The sequence below is a fragment of the Charadrius vociferus genome, unplaced genomic scaffold, assembly GCF_000708025.1.
Source record: "Charadrius vociferus isolate BGI_N301 unplaced genomic scaffold, ASM70802v2 scaffold190, whole genome shotgun sequence".
NCBI classification, from domain to species: Eukaryota; Metazoa; Chordata; class Aves; order Charadriiformes; family Charadriidae; genus Charadrius; species Charadrius vociferus.
Genome location: NW_009646608.1, coordinates 6,225,702 through 6,246,956, shown reverse-complemented (window position 1 = coordinate 6,246,956; position 21,255 = coordinate 6,225,702). Strand labels below are relative to the sequence as shown.

General features: G+C 43.3%; 1 protein-coding gene across 1 annotated transcript in view; it reads right to left on the bottom strand.

Moving 5' to 3' along the window:
- Positions 1 to 21,255, bottom strand: part of AGBL1 (ATP/GTP binding protein-like 1) — a 372,591-nt gene that overhangs the window by 254,711 nt on the left and 96,625 nt on the right. The window contains exons 2-5 of the mRNA XM_009887663.1: positions 17,927 to 17,990; positions 16,462 to 16,608; positions 14,819 to 14,950; positions 12,282 to 12,375 (exon numbers count right to left, since the gene is read on the bottom strand). Of these exons, the coding sequence (XP_009885965.1) occupies positions 12,282 to 12,375; positions 14,819 to 14,950; positions 16,462 to 16,608; positions 17,927 to 17,990 (437 nt within the window). The remainder of the gene's footprint in view (positions 1 to 12,281; positions 12,376 to 14,818; positions 14,951 to 16,461; positions 16,609 to 17,926; positions 17,991 to 21,255) is intronic.

Sequence of the window (21,255 nt, the reverse complement as noted above, 5' to 3'; positions counted from 1 at the left end):
TTCTCACAGACATACTTAGCCCTTCAGCACTGAATTTACTGTGAATTGGGTGCTTTACAGTTTGATGGTCCTAAGTGATGCTGCTGAATACAAACTTGCTTGGAAATACTGGGGTAATTGTTTGTAAGCTGTGTGTGTACACAATGCTGAGCTTAATTGGTCCTATTAAATCAGTCTCAAAATGAGAACAACAAACATGCTTGAGAAACACAAAGTAACATTCTCCTACAGATTCACATTAGGCATCTTGACCTGAATTTAAAAGGCATTTTTATGTCTAAACACACAGCTAGCACTCAGCAGGATTTTTGAAAGCCCCTTTGTATACCAAGGTCAGAACTACCTTTTAACTGTACAAGTTAGGCCTTTAACCTGCCAAGAGGCTTTTTGTTACAGCTACATTCCCTTTCATCTTCACACATCTAAATACCTCTGAAAATGCAACCATTCAGAAAACTCAGTCCTCATTGACTGAAGTCCCTTCAGTCAACACCAATAGTCAGTTTATAAGAAAATTTTCAAATCTGTCTTGTATGCAAAATAAATGTCAATTTTACCTGCTCTGTGTTGTCAAAACAGAGGACTGCAAAACACATGTAGAATGGTGCTAGAAACATGTAGTATTGACTAGTTTTGCCACAGGCAAGTACAGTGAGCATGAAGTCTTTGAGAAAAATAGATGTTGCAGTTGCAGAGCAGGGAGGAAAGGTAATTGAAAATCCCAGGCAAGTTAATAAAGGTTTAGCAGAAAAAAGCCATCCCGCTATTCACCTCCCCCTGCCATTCTGTGGTTTGTTTTGCTTGACGGGTGGGAGAGGGAAATGGGGATGCTGCTGTATTGTGTGGTATACACAGAGACACATCTTTGCAGGAAAGAGAGCCAAGGTGTGGAAACTGAACGGCTCTCACACTGCTCTGCAGCAGCTTTCTGGACGTGAGATCTCCAAACTGTAATGGGAAAGGCAGAAGTCATCTGAGGACACATGATCAGGTTCAAACTAAATAGGATAGATGTTGCAAATGAGGATGCATCTTCTGCAGAAGCTGTCTGCGCAAGTAGGCTGAGCCACCATCACAAAAGGCCACAGCCTCAAACACAGCAGCAGATGCACCACCACTCCAACACCTGCTGTGAATTTGTCCTTGCCCTGTCCTCATCTCTGCAGCTTAGGCAGGACAGAAGTAGAACACCTTACTGCAGGGAAGGCAACCTACAGCCTGCAAGTCGGACACGAGGTTCTCTGCAACCACAGTAACTCAAGATATTTAGCATGTCAAACACCAACAATGGGCTATATAAGATGGCAATAGGCATGACATAGGTAGGATTCCTAAGAAAGAGAAATATGTTTAGTTTAGTAGTACACTCAAGAGTCTGAGAAACGGTATTGTCAGCTCACCCACATTGCCTTCCATACAGCGCTTTGCCCAGCTGGTGACTGAGACCCAACATGCAGGATGCATTAAGACTTTAGGAAGATGAGTGGGAAGACTGTACCACCAGGGGCAGCCAAAGCACAGCCTCAGGTTTCAGAGAGCGGGCAGTATGCACCAGCCTTGTGTGCAACATAGGTCACTGCAGCACCATGGAGCCTGCAAGACTGGTTGAAAGCCAGCATCTAGCTGTTGTGGCTGATCCAGCCAACCGCAGACTAATGAATTTTTTCAGTTACATATGTATAATTCCTTATTAAGCAATAATCTGGTCACATCTTTCTGCTGGTGCCTGTTCTTCACAACATTTAGCTAGAGGATTTAGAAGGAAGAAAAAGTCAGTAACAAGCCAAAATGCAGCAAATACTGGGTCAAATTCTCCTGATATTTGCTGTTTGAAATCGGCAATGTCACACAGGCATAACTGCAGGGGCTTTTTGAAGCAGTAATTTGCAGAAGGCTAAGTAAAAGTTAGTATATTTTGTTCCTCTCCTTTCATTGGAAAGCTTCCATCTGGTATAATCAAGCCAAACTCTGGGATTTGAAAACAGACCATATCAAAGCCAAGGCTGGTAGAACTTGAGCTGTAAATATAAGAATGAAGCAACAGGAATAAATAATTAAGAAGCACAGTAAAAATTGTGAGCATTATCAGGATGGTTCTTCCACATGTCCTTGTTTTTTCTACACAGAAAAATCTGGAAGGTGGTAAAAGCTGGAATAACCGCAAATATGTAAGTGTGATTTAAAACAACAGTGAAGAATCAAGGAGGAAATGAAGCTTTTGAATATATAGTGAGCGCTATTCTGCCATCGCAACGTACATCCTATGGTCCACGCAATACCCAAACTATACCCATTTAACCGAGGCGAGAAAAGAAACACATGGAGTAGACATGCCAAAGATATGGGACAACTTTCTTCTGTTCTGCAATAGTCTGGCTGTTGCTGCAGCCTGACAGTAAAAGCTCAGTCTCGGAGCCGTGACCTTTCCAAGGTTTACACTTCAGGGGGAGTTTCCATTCCCAGCCCCAGAGCTGCAGCCGTATTAGGAGCCAACAGCCCTGTTCTTCTTCACCAGCCACTTCAAGTTTTCAGGTTCTCCCCTCCATGTTTCAAGCCCTGTCTCTGAACATATCCCAGAGCAGCTCAGCTCCGGGTTTATTTACAGATTTTACTGGCATTGCTGCCATTCCAAGTGTTGCCCTGCAGATAAAAAGACAGAGAAGAGCCCTGTCAGTGTTAGCAAGCCAGAGACCTGCGCTGCATCTGTAGCACTGCTGTTACAAAACCTTCCCTCCCAAACAAAAACTCATTTCACCTGCACTCGGTAAACACTCTAGTATTTAAGATTTCTCTTTTATTCTCTATAATCAGTGTTCAATAACTACCCAAAATGGCCTGAAAGAGACTGTGAAGACTGGAGCTCGCTCTCTCTCCTGCCCACTGGAAATGAGTTAGTTGTGTTGCCTCTGTATTGCTCAAACGAGCTACCCCACTGCTGCTACAGCTGGTGTGGCTCCAACAGCGCTATCGGGACAGGGAATCCTAGTGTAGAAAGGCTGTTGCTAAGAGCTTTGATACTGTGTCATATAACGCGGCTCAGGGCAGGTCTAATCACTGCTGTGCTTCAAAACCACTGATAGCTCTAGAGACCGGCTTACACTTCACCTGCCAGCATTGCCAACACTGCTGGAGCTGGAAAAGAGTCACAGCAACCTCAAGAAATTCTTAGCGCTGTTTTCCTTGCGGGTACAGCACCTGCTGAGGGCCAGCATCGTGCAAAATTGTAGCTGTAGAAGCTCTGCACTGAGACCACCTTTCTTTGTTGTTTCCATCAAGTTTCTCTTGTCTACCTTTGGACCAAAAGCTTTTGCGAGGAGGATTTTAAAGCTGCTTTCTACCCCCTTGATAACAGTAACAGTCTTCTAGGTGGAAGGAGAAATGGCAGCAAATCAAGTGAAATGCAAAGGAGAGGAGATTCCTGGACTCTCATACGCGCTGACACGAGTGAGCACCCTCAGCTTTATCTGTGCGTTCTCTGGTTTCTATCAGAGGTTCACGTCATTACCCAACTCGATGATTTCCGAGTGGGGATTCTTTCTTTGTCTCCTTAACACAGGAAAAAGGATGCAGGAAAACAGGCAGGGCAGGCACCTGCTCATCACCTCTACAAGCAAATTCAGGTAGACTTTGCTTAGAAATCCCTTCCCTCCTGTCCCAGTCCCCCAGGCCTCTCTGGCTGATGCTTTCTGAAAGCTTTGGCACTTAACATCCACCTCAAACACGCTTACAAGGTCACACAACCATATTGCTCAAGTCTCTCCTCACTCTGCCAGCTCCACATTCACAGTCCACTTCAACTGCATCCTGCCCGAGAATAAAATCTGTCACAAATTCACTACTGCTTTTTTCTCCCCTTTCTATCTCTGGCCTCACTGAATGCCTCGGACACAACTGACCATACCCTCAATACCCTTAGGAAGGAGTTAGAAAGGTGCGGTTTTATGCATTGAGCATATGAAGAGTCTGATCTCTGGTGACTTGCCCACAGTAACACACCATGTCTCAGACTAGCACTTCAGACATAAGAAATCTTTTGTCTTCTACCATTGCACTTTTTGCCTTATTTACTCTTATAGCCCTGCCACCACTGGTGAAAGCCTTCTCTCTGTACTTCCAGACCAGGAGCAGTTTGCCCACTCATCTCCCAGATAAACCATCAACTTCCAGAAATCATCCCAAACCCTTCATTTCTTCCTAGATTGCAAAATAATCCTTCTAGCTCTGTTCTTATTTATTTTGATTTATTCCATTCTGTTCCTTCTGTGCTGTTTACAAAGTGCTTAGCATAACTGGTACACACCAGCCTTGACCTATGCTTCTGTGGGACTATCATACTCAACTACAAGAAATCATTGTTAACATTAACAATTCATTTAACTCTGGGAAACACTCAGAGATGCAACTGATGTAGGAAATGAAGTCCTACCTCCCATTTGAATGGGAGTGACAGTGGTTTCCCCAGTTATGTGAGTGGTACACCTCATAGAGAACTTCTAGGAGGCAATGCGATTGCAACACAGTGAGGTACCCAAGTGTTAGCTTTAATCTAGTTAGCACAAAGACCAAGAGCGAGACACATATGGCAACATGAATAGTAATCCCCGTCTGGTTAATATTTACCAACAAGTTTGAGTACCCCACACTGGAGGCCCTGCTCCAAGACTAGACAGTTGTTAGCAGAATGCAGTAATTTAAAGCTAGGGCAGAGAGACTGTGCCACCCAATAAGCACAGAGTTGCCTGAGGTATAGACATACCCACAGCCAGCGTGTGAGGTCAGCCATAAATTGCATCTGCCATAGCCACTGGGTGAGAAAAGTCAAGAACTTGCGAACAGCAGCAACTTGCCCTTATACCATCTTTCCAAATATAACCTGCTAGTTCACCAAAGGGGAAGAGACAATGGACAAGCAAAGAAAGGTCTTCAGTTGAAAGACTTGCTTCTTTTTCAAGCTGTTACTTCCACCTGGAATAGACATAAACCAGAAGCTAGACCTAATAGAAAAAAGCAACCATGTCTTTCAAAATAAGTCTCACTAAGTGGGTCCACGTATAAACCAGTTCCTCCCATCCCATGACATATCAAGTTAAGCTTAGAAATGGATTTCTCTTTATATAGTGTTCACTCACGAATTTTTTTTATGCCACAGAAGTAGGTGTATCTTGGCTTAATCTTGCCATACCAGAGGCTACCAACAGATGGCACCAGGGTTTCTGTATGCAACATGTTTGTCTGGCCATCTGGAACAACCTTGGTATATGGCATTCCTCTCTGCCTCATCAATTCTTCATCTATTTTCAAATCTCATCTGAAAGCATCTCTTTTCTCCCTTGCCTCTACCTCTTAATTTTTCAATTTCTTTCTTCTGCTGCTATTAACGGTACAATGCCAGTAAAGTATAATTCCGCAATGCAATTCTATTTACTCGGCAAAGCAGCACTGAGATACCAGTCTGAAATGAGATTTTATAACTTATTAATAATATTAGAACAGGTCATTCTTTGAGAGGAACCACACAGACCGTAAAAAGTACGGAGGAGAAGGAACTGCATAAAACTGGGAAACCTTTGGCTCCAAGATCATTTCTTCTGTTACAATGGCTCATTTCATTAAATTCGAACACTAGGGTTCTTTTACTTATCTCAGTGATGTACCCATCTCTGCTCCATGTTATCTGAGATATTAGTCAAGTTGAGAAGACATTTGATATAAACAAGAGTTTTTAAAGACAACCCTTTTTTCATTGTTGCTGGCATCATCTCATTCAGAACAGTATTTACCAGTTTTATTTAGCAGGAATTCTAGGCTAAATCCCACGTAGATCAAGGCCAGATGGGAAGCATGTCATTTAGTTGTGACATAGCTCAAAAGAAATTTCAGCCCCTCCTGTGTATTTTCTACAGGGATCAAATGAACCAAATAGCAATTTGAGAATAAGCAGGCACTAAACATTGATTAATTCTGACCACATTCCAACAGAATCATGTGTTAGTTTCCAATTAAATATCCAAACTGCTCAACACGATTAATGGTAAAACACAAACTAACAAGAGGAATTAAGGATGATTTGCTTTTGATCTCCTATCAGGAATCGTTGCCAAATAAACAAAGGCATAAAGCTGTATGTGGAGCATTCCTCAAAAAGAATCAATCACAACAGCTACCATATCCAGTTGCAGAAGAACTAATCACCATGTTGATGTGTTGAGTTTCTTCTCATTCTCAAAATATTGTCTGGCAACAGCCATGCAACATGTTCTTCTGTTCAAGCAGAGAGCAGCTGAAAGTTTGGGACAATCCAGGAGATTGAATTGCAGCAAATATATACGGTGGTCCTCCAGCAAGAAGTTATCCAGGATTAAGGCTGAGGAAACTCCAACTGCCTGCGCTGGGTCTAGGATGCATTTGCAATTGGTTCTCTTCCATGTCTCTCTCTATCATTCTTAACAGAAGAGATAATTCTAGTATTCAGGTCATCCCTGCTACTCATCTCTTCTCTTTTTGTCTAACAGACATAGCGTGCTGCCGTTCCAATTTCTTCTGTTGTTAAGGTCACAGCAGATCACTTTTACAAGCATTTGTTGATGTGGCAACTTGGTTACTTTTCAACACTGTGGGCTCAACACTCACATTTTATCTTGCATCAAAAGCACCAGTTCCAAGATGAGAAAACCAAATCTCAGTTTTGTGCAAAAGCTGATTTTGAAGCAACTTAGAGCCTCTTAACTTATATGTTCAGCATTTCCAGGGCCTTTGTATTCTCCTCGGTCAATCTAACTCAATGATTAAATACAGACCCATCAAATTTGGGCTTTTAGCTTTAGATATGCTCTCTTGATCACCTTGACATTCCTCTCTTCACTTGCATGAGCTCTGCTTTCAGTACTCCGGCAAAAATCTTCCTCTCAGCTCACACTGTGACAGAAGTATGTGATATAGGAATCACTTCCTGACCATAGCAACAGTGTCATCATTATTCTTGCACATTTCAGATTAATGAGTCACTCCCCACCTCAGACCACCCCCAAGCACACATCACCAAAAATAAAAAATAAAAAAAACATATGTGGTGTTCTCATTTCCCCCTGGGGTTTGAGTTTTGACAGTAGTTGGAGAGGACTGCATTTTCCAAATGTCTCTCAGCACTCATCAACCTGACCCAACCTTAAATGCTCACCATGCAACTTCCAAGTTACCCATCCAAACTCATCCTCCAGACAGAGAGAAATAAACACTTCAAAGCCACCTCAAGTTTCTAGAGGCAAACATTCACTATAGGTGAAGAGAACTTGCTTCTTTTTCCTTTAGTATGCGAGGAGTCCAGATATCCACCACAGAGTTACATGAGAGGATTTCCTCACTTTAACAGAAAGGGAGATTATCGGCAAGCTTTAGAGGAGCTGGGACCATCCAATAAGCACCAAACATAGAACTGTGATTAAATGTCAGAAGTAGGCAATGCTGGACATGAGCAAAGGCAGATAATTTCTGCATGTCACATTTTCTACTGAATTAATTTGGCACCATTCCCAGACCTTTTTTATTCACTTTCCACTTTTAATTAAGTAGTCAAACTTTACTGGAACAGCCCAGTGCAGAAAGCCAAGTTTTGTGAATACTCACAGAAAGAGTTTTTTTAATTCTGATGAATACTTATTCTTGTTGCAGTCTGTTGTATGAGGTTTATCTGATCACTTACCATTAGCCAGCTCTGCTCAGTGTGGTAAATAGATGTGCTCACAAAAAGCTCTGAGAAACAAAGACATTTTGAAAGATTCTCTAAATTGTTTTTATAAAACTGCAGAAATAAGACTGGCCCCCAACCTTTTAACAACAGAAAAAGATAGCGTAACAGAGGGAACAAGGCTCACGCAACATGTAGAAACAGACAACATGCAGCCTTCAAAGCCGTCAGCCTGGGGAGGATACCTGATGCTTGGCCACCTGGAGACACAGCCACACAGAAGAGACCCAGCTCCTGGCTGGCCACAGAGCAAACATCTGCCACTGTCACATTCCACATCCATCTGCCCACAACATATCCCAATATCTCTCAGAACACATAAGTTGGGAAAATAAGCAAGGGTCTTGAAAGGGACACTGGAAAGTAAGAGAAGAGTATAAGATATGGAACATACGGGGAATAAGTAAGGTGGAAGGTGAAAGGAGCAATGGTCATTGCCCTCTGTGGGGCATCAGGGATGTTGCATTAGAGAATGTGTTGATGGAGTGAAGATTTGAGCATCCCACACACACTCATATCAGATATCCCAGCTACTGACATAAACAGAACATCATCTGGCTTTATTTTAAACTCTCTCTATAAAACAGTATCAGAAAACTTTCTCTGCAGCGCAGCATCATAAGAGATGGGCAAGACAGCCTAGAGTCTCCATCTCATTTGGATTTCACAGTGTTAAACTCAAGAATTCTCTAAACCTCAGGAAGTTTCATATCTTTTCACGTGGCTTTTACGTCACATATGGGTAGTCCTGGAGAGATCCACACAGTTATGGCACCAGCAACCTGCAGACCTCGAATGCCCAACTAAGACCAATAAAGTCCATGAGTCACAGTCTCAGGGGAATCGGAGCTACTTGGCATGCACCCAGAGAAGGTCAATTGGAGCATGGGAGACTATTTCTAAATAACCCAGAGCTTTGCCACTGGGAAAAATAAATAGAACTATGTATCTTGTTTCCACATCTTAGCTGGCTAAATAAATAGCTCTCACAGTGCACTCTCCAGGGCAGATTCTTAAAGTGACCTTGGTCTTGCTGCTGCCCAGGACAGGAGAACGCGGGTGTATCCACAAGAGAAGTGGTGCATTTTTGATGCTGCATTCCTGGCAGCTGATCAAAGAACAAGGGTAATCTCAGCCCCCACAGTTGCCAGCTGTTCCTTCCCAGCAGCAAGGCAAATCATGGTGGCACATAGTTATTAAGCGGAGAAAAGGTATCAAGGGCAAATACAAAGGGAGGATCAGAGGCTTGCTGGGAGGACAATGGAGTTTTCCCTCCATAGGCAGGTTACAGACTAGTGTTCTCTTCAAGTTCCATACTGATAGCCAAAAAGAAGCAGAAGTTTTTGTGACCAACTAACAACACCAAAATAACCCACTCCAGATTTCAGCATAGCCACAGCAACTTTGGGAAGAGCTACACCAGCATCAGATGACCAGGAGCACATGCTGAACGAGACAAAGCACATGACTCCTTTTTATCCTTTCTCACCATTTGAGAAAATCTATCCATAAGCTTCCTCCCCCAGTCACCCTAAAAACTTTTAACTAGAGCAGCTCAAAAAATAGAAGATCATTTTCACATGTACCCACCTCCATTTTCCAATGGACTATAAAGATGCCTGGGATTTTCAGACCATCACTATCCCAGGCATTTGCGAATGCTGAGAAAGAAGATCCGTAACCTACCCTACAGTCTGGACTTCTGGTCTCAGGACTTAAATTCTTGTCAACAACATCTCTTGAAGCTTCTTTCCCCAGTAAGAGCAGCATTTCCAAACAGACTACAAGCAAACATAGTCCCTACTGGATAATAAAAAAAAAAATACACTAGTGCCTTTAAATAGGTTGCAAGCATTTTTTTAAAACAAAACAGGTTTGTGTGCTTCTTCTGATGTAAAACAGACTGTCTCCACTGAGCTGTTGACTTTCTCAGCTGCTCCTAGTTATTAAATGAAACCAGCAGTTTTGAGCCCTAGGCAGGCCAGCTGAGTGGCTACCAGACTTCAGCTGATTATTGTTCTTGCTTGTTAAACCAGGTGTAGGTGGGAGTGAAATCACCTTTTCCTCTGAGCTAGGTCACAGAAAAGATTTTATCCTCTGTTTGCACATTCATACAAATATGTTTTAAGAAAAGCACAAATATTTTAGGGAAAAAAGGGAATTAGGAAACTGAACTACCAATGAAGAAGCTCAGGTAGAGAACAATTAATGTATAAGATACCTTTTTTCCAAAGGGAAAATAAACCGAAGCTTTTCAGCAATAAATAAAATGGCTTATTAGCAATAAAGCTGGAGATTTATTGAGAGAAATTTTGAGGTTTGCATTTTCCATTGTGTGAGTGTGTGTCCTGTCCCAAATGGAAAAAAGGGTCCACAGAAGAGTTCAAAACAATTCTTGTACATCAGATAAAAGGAAAGAAAACCCAGATATTGCATGTTGACAATCTCTAATCATTGATATGAAAAGCAGTGTGTTGCTCTGGAGGTTATTTCTTTCCCTTTCTGCTTAGAAATGAGTATTCTAGACCACTTTACAGCATACATTACAACAACCCTCAGCAGCACTAGCTGCATCTCCAAATGAATCTCAACAAAAAACCAGGCTAGAAATGTATGACAGATACCAAGTTTTCCACTTTCCTCAGAGGAAACAGTGAATGGAAAAAGCAGCTTTGCACAAAAGTCATTTTAAAAGCCTTTATGCAGCCAGTCCCATTGCTTAACAGAGAACTAATATGGGCCCAAGTCCTGTTACACACAGACCTGTGAGGCTATCAGAGAAGTAGAACTAGCCCTAGTCTAATCACAGCCAACACTTCCATAGGAAGAAAACCAGGGAATTGAGTGAAATTTGCTTAGTTAGCTAAGCATAGGCATGGAACCATCATTTACTTTTGGGTGCCTCAGAAGTCAAGCTCAACTCTGGGTCTAAGTCATCCTGGGCACCCCTGGCATACATAAAGCAGTTCTCCAGGCTCCCTGGGTCTTAAAGACTGAAGTTATAACATGAGGGGAATCTTGGAGGATGCTCAGATATCCTAGAAATAATATCCTAGCAATAATATTCTTTGAGTTGGGTAATACTCAAACCTCTGTGCAGGAAACATCTTGATATCATACTTTTGGACAGACCATGTAAAGGAATCACAGGTAATCTGGCTGAGACAGAACTGAAGCTGTGAAGCAGTTCCAGGTACTCAGTGCTATACTAGAAAGCCAAAAATGCAGGCAAAAGTGAGTTGGCTTCCACTAACAAGGCAGCTGCAGGAAGTTGTGCATCTGCTGGGCCCATTCACTATCTTACTTAGCAAAGCAAACGGTTCAAATTTTTTTTGAAAGACATGTAAGCAGCAGAACTGGAAGAATGCTGCATTTAGCAAACAACAGTACCATGTGTTGACATGCAAGTTCATAATTTGTGGCTAGTGGAAAGTAATTCTAATTCCTTCCCATGCCATGTATTGAGTAACTGGCAATGTTGGGAGAACCGGTATCAGTCTTTCATGGTAACAGCAGCACGGACGTTATTTACTGGTGCCCCCACTTCAACCACAGCTAAGCAAGTAGCGGTCAAACTGTTGTGCCATGCCCGTCCATCCACCTCTCACCTACATGCGATGCTCAACCTAAAGCTACTTCCTCAGTAATCACCAACCATGAACCGCACCCATGCCAGGGCCATGCAGAAGCCAAAACCGACTGAATGTTGCCACGTCCTTGCTGAGACGTGCATGAACACGTAGGGACTACGTGCTCCACAAGGCAGTGCATGTCTAAGCAGAACTGGCAGGTTCTGTGTTGGTTAAGCAAATGTGATTGTGTGGGCACAGGTCATAGCACTAAATTCTTCCTCCTAATTGTAATGAGCAAGCCACAGAAATGTGTTATGTCCTTTTGTGGATGTTTTCCACATTACAAAGTTTGCCTTGAAAGACATCTGAGGACATGGTCAGAATGGACAACTTGAGGACTAATGTTCAGCATTAAGACAGAAATACAAAATGGACTTGCTGTCTTCAGAAACAAACTATTTGAAATATTTGGGATGGGCTTAAAAACAGACCCAGATTAATACTAGCAAGAACTGTCATACTTCAAAAATATCATCATGACCTGGTCACAACTGTCTGAAAAAGGAGGATGAGGCAGCACTGTCACGATTCCACTGTACCTGCCCCTGGGCCGGTGGTGGCAGGAGGTTCTTGCTAAGGGGTAGGGAGGAGCGGTCTTTCTGCTGTCAGCACGTGCTGCTCAAAATCCAGTCCTGACTGGGAAATGAAGGACGATACCTTGCAATCAAACTGCCATGACTGTATAGGGAACACTACAAATAAATGGCCACCAGCATGAATCAGATGATGAATCACAGCATTAACATGTCCTTCAGGGAACTATCTCTGCCTCTTAAAAAACCCTGTAGATTTAAAGTGAATGGAAATTGTGCATCCATTTCTGATTTCTTTGCCTCTTCAAGTGGAACCAAAATTTTATTTCTTGCCATGCTGGAAAGATGAGTTCCCTTGGGGCTACTGCCTACCTGACGGTCCTGACGTGTCTCTTGCTGTAAGGGGTGATGACTTTGAAAAGCAGCTCCATGGCTCCATTGATGCCAAGCGTCGTTCCTGTGGTAACTAAGCCAGTAAAAGAGAAAAGCAGTCAGATCTAAAGCAGGCAGTCTGCAACATCGTGTTTAGAGGTGATGTGGGGAAGGGAGTAGCTGCCCCTGGGCCTATGAGTAGATGTCTCTGGACTCCCAACTGGACTTCAGAGGTCATTTTACAAACACAGAAACTGAAACACAAAGCTGTCTGTGGACGCAACCTGAGCCAAGATCAGACGCAAAACCAGATCTCAGATCCTGCAGTTCTTCTCTGAGTTCCCCAAAGCCCCTTTTCCTGTAAATATTGCACTCTCCAGAGAACAAATAATAGTTAAATAGGGTCATCTGCTAGCAAAATGTCAGGGCTCAAATTCATCCCACATTTCCCACAGGCAACTCCGTGAGGATGGTTCATTTCATAGGGGCACAGAGGGCAGAGTTTTCTTTCTGTGCTATTATTCAGCAGTATGGAAGTGGGGTTTTTTGGGAGGTCTGCTGCTGAATGCAACTTAATTTCAGCTAGGCCAATTTTACCTTTAATCCCTCACTTGCTAACACACCGGAAACTTTTATATATAGATTTTGCAATCGATTCCAAAAATGCCCAATGCATAAACTAAGTGCTTAGCCAGGCCTCCCCACTGTAAGACTGGGTTTCTGTGTAAAGAAGGGATGAATACAGCCCTGAAATATTAAATACAAGTGAACAGGGTGGAAGGATCAGTAAATCAAGAGCAGCCAGAAGGATACCTGGCTGCCTGCCCACTGCTGGGTTTTGGCTGTTTTGTAAATATCTCCCAGTGGTCATCACAGAGCTGCCAGAGGGCCCATCATCTCCTGCAGTCCTACCGTGTCCCCGCCAAGTTGTCCTGTGATAGAAAGCTTTGCAAGGCTTGCCAGCTACTTTTATACTAGCTGGTAATTCATTACAGACAGAGTGGTGGACAAGGCTGCTTGAACTCATCCTGCCCCAGAGCAGGACGTGGGCTGCCACACACAACTGGTGGCAGAGATTGTGAAGGGAGTGACCTGGAGCAAAGAACTGGTGCATGAGATTGTGGCAAGGACTCATCTTCTCTGCTTTCACATCTAAGCACTCTCAGAGTTCTATATGTTTCTGGATTCTCTCTAGTTTCACTCCATAAAAAATAATTTTTAAGGTTGGGAGCATGTAATCTCCTAGTTTGGTACCACATCAACACAGACCATCGCCTAAGCTCCCCTGCAGCTTCCCAGCTGGGCCACATAGGCCACAGAGTCAGTTACTCATGGAAGGAGGAAGCACATCTGGAGAGTGCTGAAGATACTCGGAAAGTAACAGAGATGCTCCAGCAAAGGAGCAGAGTGGGGCTTCTGGGGTCTGACATTAACAGGAAGGAGGCCAGGCTGCAGTCAGCATCCTAAAACCTCTACCAAAACTGCAGCTGAATTGGGATGCAGGTGCACTGGAGCAGGGAGCAGAGAAGGGTGTAGATCCTCATTTTGGGTGGGAGGCAGCAGAGGGTCACTACACAGCTGTGAAACCCAAATAAAGGCATGTTTCAGCTTCTGGACTTGGCTGTGTTTTCAGTCTCACTCAGCCTTTTAAATACTGCTTATCACAGGGAGAGGGGTTTAATGTTGAGGCTTGGCTGCTTGCCTGAAAAAGCCCATTGCATGAAGCTAGCTCCTGTGCAGAGAGAAGGGACCTGAGGGGCTGGGCACCAGGAGTGCTAAATCTTAGGATGCATATAGCAGACTACAGACAGGATGGCCGTCAAGAATTATCTGCTGGGTGGGGGATGTGGGGAAGGAAAGGAAAAGGTTAGAGTGAGCAAAGAGAAATTTGTGCTGACAAACTCAGTCTACTATAGCAGAGAAAGCCTGTACGAACCTGTAATGATTCTGAGAGACAATACTGGAAGCCCCATTGCTTGAATCATTTAATACGAGGGCATTGCCAAGCAAGAAAAGCTGGCAGAGTGCTGGGGTGATGGTGGTGGGTGTATTAGACAGAAGACCAAGATCTAATATGTACTTCCTGAGGGACCTTGAATGAGTAATTGATTTCTCTCTCCCTCTGTTTCTCCACCCATACTTTCCTCCCTAGTGAAGCTGTTCTGCGGATCAATACAATCAATAATAGTGAGGCATTCGGCTATTATGGTAATGGGAACTGCATAGGGACTTAAGGTACCTAAGTCTCAGAGCAAAGGAGTTGACTGTCTATATTCTAGAATAGGAGATCAAAGTCATGAATATTTTTCACTACAGCACTTTTATTTTCATAGTCCACAGATGAAATACACTGTAAAGGCTGTATAGGCCCATTGGGAAACATGGCTGTTCTGGCTTTTGTGCCTGATTCTGTATATTAACAGTGTGTGCAGGCACTAACCCTTATCAGGAATGATATGTCTTTATACTGAAATGATTAAAAAAAAGAACTCTGCCAGTTGTCACACAGAGGAAATGAGGAAAATCCAGACACTCACCATTAGCAGCACAAACCCGCAGGACCCAGAGACAGTGGGTGAGGTGCAGGTGGTGGCCCAGGTTTCTTCTTGCCAAGCTCAGTATTATATCAGTTGCTTCTGCCTTCTGCACTTTCAGCCCAAACTTCCTATCTGTGAAAAGCATATAAGAATCAAACTATTACAAAGACCAGGTCTCTGCGGCAGTGCTGATAAACATATTTGCATCGAATCTTGTAAGTCAGGATCTTATAACAAAGGCATTAAAATGTATCAGTGAGTTAGATCAGCATTATTATCACTGAAAACAGGAAAATATGGGATTTACCTAGAGTCATCATATACAAATCATAGAATCATAGAATGGTTATCATATATCAATGAGTTAGCACATCGCAGGGCAACAAGCTGAGGGCCCTCAGTAGCAACCTCTCCCTCTAACCTTGGCGTGTTGATCCACAACTTCTCACAGGTGAGCCTGATACTATCCCTCTCCCCCTTCAAGTCTAGTTTAAAGCTTGGTGAATCACCCACAGAGCCATGTATTAATAGATTGGGTCCATCTGTTTCTTCCAATGTCGCTGTCCACAACTGGAAGGATAGAGGAAAAAATTGCCTGTGCCCCAAGTCACCTTACCAACCGCCCCAAGGCCCTGAACTCTCTTTTGATTACCCTTGGACTTCACATTGTAACTGCATCACTACCCACATGGAAGAGCAATAATGGGTAATAGTCCAAGGGCCGTACCAGGCTAGGAAGTTTCCCAGTGATGTCCTTAACCTGGGTCCCAGGGATGCAGAAGACTTCCCCAAGAGGATGGTCTGTCTGATATATGAGACCCTTTGTTATCCTCAGAAGGGAGTCACCTACAATTATAACCCATCTTTTCTTCCTTGTGGAGGTGGTTATGATACAGGGCTTTCTGACTTCAGCAATACCTCTGGTGTAGATAGACCATCATCCACATGATCAATTGATTGGCCTTCCACAACCAGAGCCTTGTATCTGCTGTATAGAGGCACTTCAGAAGGTGAGGTAGGCAATGAGGGGGTTCGCCTGCCACCCTGAGCATAGACTTGCCTCCATTCGCACCTTTCCTTTAAGCTACCGCCTTTTGCCTGTTGGGTGGAGGATACAGGATCCCCTTGATCCTGTGGATCCTTGATCCACCTTTCCGGTGGATGTTTCTGGTTCAGTCTCGGGGGGGGCTGAGTATGGTGCCACCAGTCTATCTCTCTTGTGAGAGCTGCCAGCTCCTAGCACATCTCTCCGCTGTCCCCACATTTCCCTGCCTCAGGAAACCCCCCTGCACGCCAAGATCTGCTGCTCCACTGCAGATCGGGTCAACAAAGAGAAATCATACTTTTAAGATTTTGCTTAGGTTAAGGGAAAACAAAATAAAATTTCTGCTGGGGGGCTTTCAGCCACAAGGTGAACCCAAGGCAGAACATGGATGAAACCTGTGTAAGAAGCACCTCTATGTATGTCTACGGACTCCTTGCCTTGTTGCAGGATGTCTACCTGGCCAAACCACAGACAAGTGGCACACCTCGAAAATAAACGGACAGCTGTCTATCAGGCACTTCCCAGTGCTGATTATTGCTGGGGCTGTCCATTAGTTTTGAAGCCACCACCCAAGAAGTCCCCCACCACTCAGCAATACCTCGTTGGCCGACCCTGGCCAGCAAGCGAAGCAGGGGCAGGAGGGTGCTGTGGTCGGGCGGCTCGGTGTGGGCAGCAGCGGTGAGAGCCTGCAGCAGTGCCTCACTGCCCCCTTTGCTGATCACATAGTGAATTCTCCGGCCAGTCCCTGGGGAAAAGAGAAGAGACTCTGCTTAGAGCATCCCTGCACTGAGGCACAGCTATCACAAACCTTCATCCAGCATGGAGCACACAAAGCTCCCGTGGCCTTCCAATGGTGTTTTATCGCTATAAACCCAAGGGAATTTGCAGAATTGACCATCGGTCTCAGGTGTCCCTGGCCTGGAGACATGGCTAATGGCTGCATGGTGAAACCATGGGTTCTGCTGCCTCTTGCTCTGGCAGTCGTTATCTTTACAAATCCATGTCCTGCAGAAGTTTTCCATTGTGCATTGAAATGCATTAGAGGGGAATAAGCAGAGACACCAACAGATTTCAAAGGAGCAGAAGGCTCAGTGATCTTTTCTTAGATACTGGAAATTAAAGAAGCAAAGGACTAAAGCTGCAACGGGCTTCTGCCAAATGAAAAGGAATCCTAGGGAAGCTTTGGAGACAGCTTTCAAACAAATCTAGGTCTCCAAAGAAACCACACGCTAATCCTATGAGCCCTACTGTGTCAACAGTGATCCCCAAGTGACTTTGTTAGTGACTTAGGTCTCCATGGTTGGAGGAAGCTGCACGTTCAGCTCCTGGAGGGGAGACAGTACCTCCTATCCTCTGTGTAAGCAATCTTTCCATCTAGCTGAGGAAAAGCACTGCAGGGCTTCAAAAGAAAGGCCCAGCTGGATGGGTGACATCTGTGGTGGGTCTCCGAGGACTGGGGAATGCAGGAGGCTCCAGCACTCACCGATGCAGCCCCTGCAGCCTAGCAGCTCAGTTGGGTTGAGAATTGTTTAGCAAATGACATTTTTGAGGTGGAGCAGGAAGGAAAAGAAATTTTTAATTTTTCCAGTTCTTTTGCCAATTCACTTACTTTTTCATGTCGCTCATGCACACGTAACAACATGCCTTCCCTGCAACCCCACGGTGGAAATGCCTTTTGGGGAGATGCTGAACTCTCTCCATGAGAGAGCCCCTGTGCTCTAGGAAGGCAGGCTCCTCTCCCTGTCCCACAGCCCTCTCTCCAATGGCACTGGTGAACGCTTCCAGCGATTGATTGCCAGGCACTATGAAATACCTTGAAACTCACAGGCATCTTTTAAACTGAAAACAATGGATACTTTCTGTGTCCTTCTTTTTAACTTACTGGAAAAGCTCAGTTTTCTAAACACAAGAGTAAGGACTGCTGATCTATTGGTACAATCCACATTTTGTACACCTTGCAAACACCTGGCTGAGTTTAGGCAGGTATGAATTCCCTGATCTGTTTGAGGACCCCCTTTCTGCCCCTAGCCCACAGGCATCGCCCCAGAGCTTTGCTTCCTTACCCAGAGAGAGCAGGTCAGTGAGGACACTGAGAATATTCAGGATGACATCCCTGTCACAGGAGCTCTGAAATGGAAACACACCAAATTTAGGGATCAGTTCAGAACAGTGAACTTCATGCTACACAGGGCTGCAGCGCATCATGCAGTGCAGAGGCACCAAGAGCCTTGTTCAGATACTGAGTATTTTTCGTGCCATCTGGCCGGTGAATATGTGGAACCATACTGATAACACATTTTAAAAGCCTCTGACAGACATAATGATCATACCACACAATATTTAATACACAGTAGCATTTCTGCAGAATTTAAATCTAAATTACATCTCTCTTTTTTGGTTTGATCTGGCTACCTCAAAGTTGAGGAAATTCTGTATCACACAGAAATGTTAAATGTGGGGTGGTTTTCCATGACAGCATCCCTTATTACTGGCAGTTGAAGAAGAATATTTTTAAATTATATTAATCTTACTTACAAGAAAATTCCCTGTCTTTGCAGCTTTGCACGTACAATCACATGGAAGTCTGGAATTTGGGGAGCAGAAAGATGCCCTAAACTTATTTTTAATCAAGACAAAGTAAGCACCACACCTTGGCATCACACATTCTGCTTTAGATTCACTTTAAATTTTGCACTAGAGGAAATAAGATATACAGTACTTGAGGAGAAGGTAACACATGATATCTACCATCCATGTGATACACTAGACCCCTTCTCTAATCCTCTTCCAACCACATTTCACTGCAGAGACTGAAGAATTAATCACCAGTCTGTATTGCTGTATGAGGGATTTTGGTTAAGTTCTAGATCTCTTAATTTCTATACAGACACAACACAACACAATACAAATTTCCAATATAATAGAAAACTTGCATTTGCGTAGTTTTGATCCTGAAGTACCTCAGGTGTTTCACATAAACTATAATGGAATCGCTTTATCTCTTATTAAATTATTACAATAGGATAATATTATACAAATATATGGCTCCTATATTTCCAAATGTTGAAGTGCTTCAGAAACTTAACATACTAGTATCTATTCTGTATGTACGGGATCATTTTACCAGCCAAATTGATTCAACCATTCTCTGACATACTTAACATTTTGCAACTGAACATTTAAAACAAGGAATTGAGAAGTAACACCTACCAAAATAAACTTTAGAAAAGAATATTAGGGAAATCTACTTCAGATCTGTAATGACTATTAATGCAAATGGACTTTTCTTTTTCCAGTTGATCTCTGCTGAAATCACAGCACAAGCTGACATGGTGCTGAGGTTTGTGTAGGTAATTAGGGCACTGCATATCATACCCCTTCCTCCTCTCTTATAGCTGGGGAGGGTATGCACTGAGTGAGACATGGCAATGAAGCAGCAAAAATGTCAGTCTTTGCAGTCAGAGCAGCTGAGAGTCAGCCTGGAGAATCAGGTTTCCACCTCTATCACAGAATTCATGTGGGATGCTCGACAGCTCCGTTCAACCAAACCTTTTTCTGTATTAGCAAATTATATATGCCATCTCCTGCATGCAATATCTACATTAATGCTGATATTTCCTAACTTCTGTATCTTCAACATTATGTATTCTTAGATTTTATTTTTTTTTAATCATAATTATAAACAAAACCAACCCCAAATCGCCGAAAATCAGAATTCCCATCATACTGGTTTTGGTCGATACCAGTACCAAACTTTAACTGCTCGACACACATTTCATGCTGGCATAAGTGAGCAACAGGGACAAGAGTATCAGCAGGGAGTGAGACAAAAGAACAAGATGCGGTCAGAAGGGGAAGGAAGAACGAGGAGTCAGGCAAGGGTGAGAGATTGGAGCAAAGAAGCAGAGAATCACTTCTGAAACAGGAGACTCAGGGGAAGAGGGTTTGTGAGAACTGCTGCCTTTCTAAGGACTTACCTTACTTTTGTTGTTAGCTAAAATCCACAGGAAAAGTGCGTATCTCATCCTCATCTCAGAGCTGGCCCAATCCCAGAGAGCGAGCCTGCTGTTTCTACTCGTTACTACGTTAACCCAACAAGCAGAGATCTCTGTACTGAACATAAAAATTCAGCCCTTTTATGAACCGTGTTGAAATCAAAAGGCTCGCTATGATAGGATTACTGCTTCTTTCAGAGCCAAGACAAACAGAATACATGGCTTCAATGAAATCCAGTAACTCTCAGTTCACCAGGTATTGCCACCCTCATCTTAGAGAAGAGGTCCAAATTCCTGTTACTGGCTCGAGGGACCACACAGAGAGGAAAGTCTGCAGTAGGGTCAGAGCAATTATAAACACTGTTACTTCTAGGTAACACGTACAGTTTCAGTCATATGTTAATCTTGCTAATTCACGTCTTTTCTTATTAGCCCACAGTCCTGAGCTGTGTTAAGCCTCCCAATAACTTCAGAGCAAACAAAAAACAATCAGAGCTCTCTTTCCAAGAGTTTCTTGGCATTTTTTTTAGCATAGGGACTTAATAGTCAGGGCAGGCTGTCAGATGTGATGAGTACCCACCAAATTTACTGACTCCAGGAAGAGTTACTGTTCTCAGCACCTTTTTAAATATCAGGGTTGCCTAAATCAGACTGTCCGCTGGTTTTGTCTTGCTGCCTCTCAGTATCCCTTTCCTCTGTAGGTGGATGGATTACACATTAAGGTTTCAGTAATGAAGTCTTCATTGATTTATGCTCCTATTACACTGGGTTGTTTATTTTAACTGATTGGATTGTGGGTTTCCTAAGCCATTAACACAAATAGTGATGACATAAGATATCCTCTGACTTTCCATGCGCTTTATAAAGGGGCTCAGGCAAACAAAGAACTTGAGGGGATGTGAAAGATCAACCTTTAAGATGTACAAATTAGAGCTGGGTGATATTGCCAAATATTTTACCTGAGTATTTACTCTTAATATTTTAACACTAAACCTCTGACTTTGTTGGTGCCCCATTGTTCTCCTTCCTCCAGTGTACTAGTAAGGGAATTGGATGACTTGTGTGTTTTCTGAAACAGTGGATAAAACCCTAGTCCCATTACAAATTCTAACATGTTTCTCACTAGAATTAGTGGCACCACTGAATAGTACAGAATACTGCAGAAGAACACAGCTCCAATTCATAATAGCACAGCGACACAGAAAAAACAACCCTAAAGTTGCTGTTTGTTGTCTTGCAAGATGGCACCTTGCCTGCTGAAAAGAAACAGCTCAGATTTTGATTAATTAGCTAGAGATTTTCAAAATCATCAAAGAAATTTGGACACTGAAATGTATTAGAATTAATTGTTTAAATTAATACTCATACCAAACTCTTTGTGGATGAATTGCCAACAA